This window comes from Capricornis sumatraensis, chromosome 22 (assembly GCF_032405125.1).
Source record: "Capricornis sumatraensis isolate serow.1 chromosome 22, serow.2, whole genome shotgun sequence".
Classification (NCBI taxonomy): Eukaryota; Metazoa; Chordata; class Mammalia; order Artiodactyla; family Bovidae; genus Capricornis; species Capricornis sumatraensis.
The window spans coordinates 16,005,923-16,014,681 of record NC_091090.1 but is presented as its reverse complement, the minus strand read 5'-3'; the positions used below and the strand labels follow the sequence as shown (position 1 = coordinate 16,014,681).

Below are 8,759 nucleotides of genomic sequence, written 5' to 3'. Positions count from 1 at the left end.
ATGAATGACAGGAAGTACTCCATTGTGATAGGCACCTTCTGTTTCCTCAACACTGTCCAGTTCCTCATCTTTGACGTGAATGAGTTTGCCTTCTTTGGCTATGAAGAGAGGTTCAGCGTCTACCAGAAGACCAGGTCCGAGCTGGTCTCTTGGCTCGTGGCCTACAAGAAGAACATCAGCATCAGCCTGTCCGCCGCCACCCTTCTGGCCTGCTCGCTGCTCCTCTATTGCATCCACACCAGCAACTGCGTGGGCATGCTCTGCTACGGCGTGTGGATCACCATCTATGAGCTGCTCAGCCTCTCCGTCATCCTGCTCACCAACACGGCCATCAAAGAGCAGTTCAAGGAGCTGCGGTACCTGCACTTGATCTTCCAGATCTCGCGGATGCTCCTGCACTTGTTCTGCCTGCCCTTCGTCACCAAGTACGGATACTCCATCTTCAGGGACCCCAGGGCCGTAAGCAAGACTGGCCAACGCAGACGCTCTAGCATCAGTACAGTCGAGTCGTGGCCACCCGTCGGGATGGGAAGCTTGTACTACAAGCTGAACTGAACTGTGCCAGGAAGAAGGAAGCGAGGGCAAGAGCACTCCCTAGCGATGGCCCCCACTTCCCTGCCTGCCTGGGGTTGATTCTGCTTGCCTTTTCAGGGTTCTTGAGTTTTAAGTGCTTAAGAATGGCTCTTGGGGGTCGGGGGAGGGGGAGGGAGGATTGTGTGGATCAATTGCCGTACATGTGTGTGTTTGTGACTTGTTTTATCCTTTAACTAAAGACCACCTTTGTGCTTGTTTGATCGTCTCTTTGGTGTATGCTGTGGTCTCTTTTGGTACCCTGCTCTCTGCATATCCTTAGTTTCTAACTTTTCTCTTATGGATTGCCCCACCGATGCCCAGTTCTGCTGAGTCCTTTATGAGCAGTGGTGCTCGATAGAAAAATCTGTGCTGATGGGACTGTTGGATATCAGTGCTGTCCACTGGTCACATGTGGCTATTGAGCACTTGGGATGTGGCTATTAAGATCCAGGAATCAAATTTAAAATTTTGTTCCACTTCGGTTAGTTTCCATTGCAAGAGCCATACGTGTCTGGCTTGTGGCCACCATATCAGAGATTTGCAGTAATCTCCAACCTTATTTTACTCCTGAATATAACTGTAGACCCCCTTTCCAGCTTCATGCATCACTCTGCTTTCTTCGTGATGTTCAAAAAGCAGTTCCTCATGTTGGTTCATAACATGGCAAGAAGAATCCCCATTTAAGAAAGTTCCATGATTTCTCAACTTAAGCACTATTGACATCTTGGACTGGATAATCCTGTCTCATAGAGGGCTGTCCTGTGCACCGTAGGATGTCTAGCAGCCTCCCTAGCCTCCATCCACTAGATGCCAGAAGCATCCCCCAGCCTTGTGACAAACAGAAATATCACCAGGCAATCCCAAGCATTCTCTGGTGGGGGGCAAAACTGCCCCCAGTTGACAACAACTGTTTTCAAGAAATGTACCCCAAGCCCGCTGAGAGCTTATGCCACTACCCTAATGGAGAGCATCTTTTACTGAGAGCTCTTTACGTTCACCACCGTGTATAATTTTAACCCTAGTGTTCCCATTTTATGACTTGATGAGATTTGAGACTCAGCACTTAACTGATAAGATCAAGATCATGCTGCTGCTGCTGCTGCTAAGTCGCTTCAGTCGTTTCCGACTGTGTGCAGCCCCATAGACGGCAGCCCACCAGGCTCCCCCATCCCTGGGATTCTCCAGGCAAGAACACTGGAGTGGGTTGCCATTTCCTTCTCCAATGCATGAAAGTGAAAAGTGAAAGTGAAGTCGCTCAGTCGTGTTCGACTCTCCGCGACCCCAAGGACTGCAGCCCCCCAGGCTCCTCCATCCATGGGATTTTCCAGGCCTCGAAAATCTAGATCTTGTAACTTCTCTCGTGAATGTCCTACTTGGTTCCCTGAAGTACTCTTCAGTTTCAGTTTCAGTTCAGTCGCTCAGTCGTGTCCGACTCTCTGCGACCCCATGGACTGCAGCACGCCAGGCCTCCCTGTCCGTCACCAACTCCTGGAGTTTACTCAAACTCATGTCCATTCAGTTGGTGATGCCATTCAACCATCTCATCCTCTATCATCCCCTTCTCTTCCTGCCTTCAATCTTTCCCAGCATCAGGGTCTTTTCAAATGAGTCAGTTCTTCACATCAGGTAGCTGAAGTATTGGGAGTTTCAGCTTCAGCATCAGTCCTTTCAATGAATATTCAGGACTGATTTCCTTTAGGATGGACTGATTGGATCTTCTTGCAGTCCAAGGGACTCTCAAGAGTCTTCTCCAACACCACAGTTCAAAAGCATCGATTCTTCGGCACTCGGCTTTCTTTATAGTCCAATTCTCACATAAATACATGACTACTGGAAAAACCATAGCTTTGACTAGATGGACCTTAGTCGGCAAAGTAATGTCTCTGCTTTTGAATATGCTATCTAGGTTGGTGATAACTTTTCTTCCATGGAGCAAGTGTCTTTTAATTTCATGGCTGAAGTCACCATCTGCACTGATTTTGGAGCCCATAAAAATAAAGTCTGTCACTGTTTCCCCATCTTTTTGCCATGAAGTGATGGGACCAGATGCCATGATCTTAGTTTTCTGAATGTTGAGTTTTAAGCCAGCTTTTTCACTCTCCTCTTTCACTTTCATCAAGAGGCTTTTTAGTTCCTCTTCACTTTCTGCCATAAGGGTGGTGTCATCTGCATATCTGAGGCTATTGATATTTCTCCTGGCAATCTTGATTCCAGCTTGTGCTTCATCCAGCCTGGAGTTTCTCATGATGTACTCTGAGTATAAGTTAAATAAGCAGGGTGACAATATACAGCCTTGACATACTCCTTTTGCTGTTTGGAACCAGTCTGTTGTTCCATGTCCAGTTCTAACTGTTTCTTCTTTCTTACCAAGCTAAGAAGGGGCCCTCCTTTTAGAATAATTCCTTTCCTTCCAAAAATGGTGGAAGTGAAGTTGAGGACACTGTTTTGACCACACTCCTCCAAACCGACGGCAGCCTACTTTTACTGAACACAATTTGTGCCTGGTAGTATTCAAACAATTTGCTTAGCTCTTCTCACCACCCTGTGCACAGACTTAGATCCAGGCCAGGCCCCAGAAGGGTTTCCCAGGTGGCACTAATGGTAAAGAACTCACTTGCCAGTGTGGGAGATGCAAGAGATGTGGGTTAAATCCCTGGGTTGGGAAGATCCCCTGGAGAAGGGCACAGCAACCCACTCTAGTATTCTTGCCTGCAGAATCCCATGGACAGACAAGCTTGACGGGCTACAGTCCCATGGGGTCACAAAGAATAGGACACAACTGAAGCGACTTTATTTTGGGGGGCTCCAAAATCACTGCAGATGGTGACTGCAGCCATGAAATTAAACGATGTTTCCTCCTTGGAAGGAAAGTTATGACCAACCTAGATAGCATATTGAAAAGCAGAGACATTACTTTGCCAACAAACATCCGTCTAGTCAAGGCTATGCTTTTTCCAGTAGTCATGTATGGATGTGAGAGTTGGACTGTGAAGAAAGCTGAGCGCCGAAGAATTGATGCTTTTGAACTGTGGTGTTGGAGAAGACTCTTGAGAGTCCCTTGGGCCGCAAGGAGATCCAACCAGTCCATTCTGAAGGAGATCAGCCCTGGGATTTCTTTGGAAGGAATGATGCTAAAGCTGAAACTCCAGTACTTTGGCCACCTCATGCAGAGTTGACTCATTGGAAAAGACTGATGCTGGGAGGGATTGGGGGCAGGAGGAAAAGGGGACGATAGAGGATGAGATGGCTGGATGGCATCACCGACTCGATGGATATGAGTCTGAGTGAACTCCAGGAGTTGGTGATGGACAGGGAGGCCTGGCGTGCTGCGATTCATGGGGTCGCAAAGAGTCGGAGACGACTGAGCGACCGAACTGAACTGAACTGAAGCGACTTAGCATGCAGGTCCCAAAATGACCACCAGATGGCAGTCAGCAACAAGCTTTTGTTTAGTGCTGTTTGCCTTCTATACCAGATCCTCTAGGGGTGGCTGATCTGGGACTTAGGGAACCTCAAGCTGATGACTGAGGATTCATAGTGTGTGTCTACGCTCTAGTCTACAAGGTGTGTGTGTGTGTGTGTGTGTGTGTGTGTGTAAGTGGTGGAGCAAGAAGCAGAGTTCTCAGAATCAGCTCAACTAAGAGTCACCTGCTGCCTCAGCTACAAGGCTGTGCTCCCGCTTGACACCAAGGGTCCTTGGAAAGTGGTGTGTCCACCTCCACTTCCCAGCCTCCCGTTCTCTCTGGAATCCCTTCCACTCCACCGTGACCACTCTCGCTCTTGTTTTTCAATCTTTATCTGTTGATTTGGCCGAGCCGGGTCTTAGTTGCAGCACACGAATCTTCAGTCTTCACCGCGGCAAGCGAGATCTCAGTTGAGGCATGTGGGTCTAGTTCCCCGACCAGGCCCCCTGCAGGGATTCGCAGCTAGTGGACCGCCAGGGAAGTCCCGAGACCACTACTGTGAAGGTGACCTCCACACTACCCAGTCCTGAGCTTAGCCTTCTCTTGCCAGACCTCTCCATGGCTTTTGACCAGCTGATCCCTCTTTGACCTGCAAACAGGTCTCTCTCTTGCCCTGTGAGACACCAGGGTCACCCCTCTCTGTTCACCACCCACGCCACTGGCCCTTCTTCTCCGTCTCCTTTGCTGGCCCCTCTGAACCTCCCCGACCTGCAAGCATTGGCAAGCTCCAAGGCTCAGCCCTTTGTCCCTTTCTCTCCTCCATCTCAGTCGTTCCCGGCTCTCCTTGTCCAGGCCCCTCGTAAGTAGCCTCCATACAGACATCTCTGGTCTGACCTGTCCCTGAAACTTGTACTCGTCAGTCCCCCTGCCTCTGTGCTGTGGGCAGGTGCCTCTATGTGGTTCCCAAAGGTCCCTGCCAATTGATATTCACACCCATCACCTCCCCTTGAGTGCAAGCTGGACTAGCAACCCTCTTCTAACCAATCAAACACAGCAGAAGTGATAGGGTGTCATCTCTAAGATTCGGTTACAAAACTGCGATGACCTCAGGGTTGTTCACTCTCTCCGAGGGAAGCCAGCTGCCACACTGGGAGCATCTGGAGAGGCCAGCATGGTCAGGAAGGACATCGCTAACCAACAGTCCCCACGGACCTGAATCCTAGCAACAACCTCCTAAGTGAGCTTGGCAGCAGACCCTCCCTTAGCTGAGTCTTGAGGGGGCCATAGCCCTGGCCAGACACCTCCACTGAAGGTGAGAGCCCCGGAGTCAGAAGACCTGTGCCAGCTGCCCCTGGGTTTCTGATCCATAGAAACCGTAACATAAATGTGTGTTCTCTTAAGCTGCTACATTTTGGGGTAATTTGTTACCAAGCAATTGATTACTAATACATGCGCCCAGGTGGCGCTAGTGGTAAAGAACCTGATGCCAATGCAGGGGACGTTAGAGACTTGGGTTCGATCTCTGGGTCAGGAAGACTTTCTGGAGGAGGGCATGGTGACCCACTCCAGTATTCTTGCTTGGAGAATCCCAAAGACAGAGGAGCCTGGTGGGCTACAGTCCATAGGGTCACACAGAGTTGGACAAGACTGAAGTGACTGACTTAGCACACAGGCACACATATCTCAAAACGTGTTGAGGGGCTTCCCTGGTATCTCAGTGGTAAAGAATCTGCCTGCCAGTGCAGAAGACATGGGTTCCATCACCAATCTGGGGAGATCCTACATGCCTCAGAGCAGCTAACCATCGAGCCTGTGTCTTGAGCCTGGGAGCTGCAACCTCTGAGCCCATGGGCTGCAGCTATGAAGCCTTCACACCTTAGAGTCCATGCTCTGCAAGAAGAGAAGTGAACTCAACAAGAAACCCACACATTGCACCTAGGGAGTAGCCCCCACTCACCACAACTAGAGAAAAGCCCAGCCTCAATGAAGACCCAGCATAACCAAAAATGAATAAAGAGGAGTCACAATCCAGACTGTGGTTTTCCCCGCCAAAGCTGCCTTAACTCCCAGTCTTTGTCACCACCCTTCTAGTTGCTCAGGTCAAGGACCCAGGAATCATCCTTGGGTTCTCTGTCTCTCTCAGCCTTTATCCAACCCCTCAGCAAACCCTCCCAGCCCCACCTTCAGTGTGCACTCAGATCCCAGCACTGCTCCTCACCTCCGCTGGCACTGTCCGGCCCAGGCTGGCACCATCTTTCGCCCAGGTTATTGCAGTAGCAGCATCCTAACTGCCTCCCCGACGGCGCTCTTGCTCCGTCTGCAGTCAGCTCTCCACTCAGCAGGCAGGGGGATCCTGTTGAAGCCCAAGGCAGGCCACGTTTCTCTTCTACTCTGCTATTCATATCCCGCCAGGGCCCCCCGCCACTCTCGAGGAAAACTCCTAAGCCGTCGTCATAGTGTTGAGAGCTGAGTGATCCATTTCCCTGTCGTCTGTCCAACCTCCTTCCTCACCACCTTTCTCTCCCTCCCTCTGCTCCAGCTGCCCGGGCTGCCTTGCAGTCCCCCTTGCACACCCAGCACATTCCAGCCCCAGGGCCTTTGCACCTGTTTCCTCCTGACTCCAGGTGTCCACTGGCTTGCTTTCTTGTTTCTGTCGGGAATCTGCTCAAAAGCCATCACAAAGGCCTTCCCTACCAACCCATGTGAAGCGGCCCTTCCCCCATGCCCTCCAACCCACTTACCCTGCTTTACTTTTTTTTTTTTTTTAAAAAAAAAGATTGCTTTATCATTCTTGTTTGCCTCGTGACTTATGGATCTTAGTTCCCCGACCAGGGATTGAACCCTCGCACTCCGCAGTGAAAGTGCAGAGTTGTAATCGTTGGACCACCAGGGAGTTCCCTACCCTGCTTTACTTTTTCCCTAACACAGACTATCACCTGCCTTACTATATATATTGGGTTTGGTCAAAAGGTTCTTTCGGGTTTTTCCATATGATGTAACAGAAAAACCCAAATGAACTTTTTGACCAGGCCAATAGTTATGTTCCTCCCAAAATGTAAGTGCCATATTTTCTTCATTGCTATTTTCCCAGCACCTAGAACAACGCCCAGCACACAGCAGGTGCTTGGTAAATATTTGTCGGGTCAATGGACCCATCCCCTCAGCAGAAGAGGGTGTTCATTGATTGTCAAATGATGCTTATGGTAGCTGGGCTGGTGAGGGGCAGGGTACGGTCACTCCCTTGACCTCCTCCTCCTACTCCTTTTTCTCTCTTCTCACTCACATCTGGAGACCGTGGCGAAGACTGTGGACAGTCACAGAGTTACAGGTGGGGAAATACCCACAAAGGATACACGAAGGTCAGCTTCCTGGTCCGTTTCTTCCTCCCCTAATCCTCTGCCTCTACCAGCTGCTGACACTAGAAATACCGCCTCATCTCCCAGCCTTTCGAACAACTCAGGAGGCCCTGAGCTCTGCCCCTCACCCCAGTGACAACCTCTGACTTTCCATCTTCGCCTTCTTCACCATGTTTGCTGAGTATCTACTGCATAGAAGGCCCTGAGCTAGGAACAGGGGGTGCCCTGAAAAGTAAGTCACAGCCCAAAGGACTGTGGACACATTCCAAAGGACTCCCAACCCACTGAGCGGTGGGGGTCCTTGAGGGGCCATTTGGCCCCCTAGTATGATTGGTACTGAGGGGGGAGTGCTGGGGGCCACAGGAGGAGTCCAGACTCTTAGAGGTTGGAGAGTCAGGGAAGCCTTCCTGCAGGAGGAGACATTTAAGCAGGGTCTTGGGAGAAAGTCTGATTTAGCCCTGAGAAGGGAGGGGAGGAAATGGAAAGGTGGGAGCCTGAGAAGGTGCAAATCCCCCTGGGACAGTAGAGCTGCGCTCTCTTACGCGGTTTCCACATCAGGGTGAAGGCTTTGCACAGGGGAACAATGGTGTCGAGAGGAAGCAAGAGGTCGGAACTTCCCCAGAGAAAAGAGGGTCTCCCCTTTTCCCACGGCCCCTGCTGGCCGCTCCCAGGGGCGCCTGCTCTTGAGCATAACAACCACGGAATATTTCTGAGCATCTTTCCCACCTCACCGCTGTCACCTGTAAGTCCAACGTCCAACGGAGGACAGACTTCATTCTGTGTTGACTTTTCCCTGCCAGTTTCAACATGTGTAAATGTTTCCATAGTCTTACTTCTTTTTTCCCCCCAGCCCTGGGTCTCCATTTCCCCTGCTTTCTTTCACCCCAGAAGCCCCCACTTGAGCATTGCTGCTCTTGGCCTTTGAAGCCCTCGTCTTTCCCTTTCTTCAGCCTCTCCTGGCTATCACGGGTCTTGACGCACAGGCTGATGCTATATTTTCCTTGTTCCAATTACCCTGCCCCCCAGCAAGCGGTTAACGAGGGCCCCCAAGAGCCAGCCGCCAGGTGAGCCTGCCCTGGTGACGAAGGCTGAGCCCCCGACCCTTGGGACAGCCTTTCACTGGGCGAGCTGCCCCGTGAAACGCTCCTCAGCTTCCTTCCTCTTCTCTCTGCCCCTCACCACTTGTTAGTAAAACAGGTTTGTTTGTTTGTTTTTAACCATTGAAGTGTTTAAATTAAAAATAAATAAATTAGGATTTTCTTCCCTGGCAAACAGGTTTTACAAATAGCTTCTGACTGTATTTTGTTTCATAAACAAGGGCTTTGCTTTAGGTGTGCCTCTTTGTGCATATGATTGTGTCTGTGTATCCGTGTTTGTGAGAGTGTTTGTGCATGTTGTGTGTTTGCCTAATTATGTATGGAGAAGG

General features: G+C 50.4%; 1 protein-coding gene across 1 annotated transcript; it reads left to right on the top strand.

Moving 5' to 3' along the window:
- TMEM217B (transmembrane protein 217B) lies at positions 1–7,479 on the top strand. Its single transcript, XM_068961019.1, has 3 exons — positions 1–490; positions 711–730; positions 7,387–7,479. The coding sequence occupies exons 1-3, from the start codon at positions 1–3 to the stop codon at positions 7,477–7,479; spliced, it is 603 nt and encodes a 200-aa protein (XP_068817120.1).
- Positions 7,480–8,759: the final 1,280 nt, after the last annotated feature.

Coding starts and splice junctions, on each gene's coding strand:
- TMEM217B (XM_068961019.1), top strand. CDS start 1: ATGAATGACAGGAAGTACTCCATTGTGATAGGCACCTTCTGTTTCCTC. Junction 491..710: donor TGGCCAACGCAGACGCTCTA/GCATCAGTACAG, acceptor AGGGGGAGGGAG/GATTGTGTGGATCAATTGCC. Junction 731..7,386: donor GATTGTGTGGATCAATTGCC/GTACATGTGTGT, acceptor TGCCTCTACCAG/CTGCTGACACTAGAAATACC.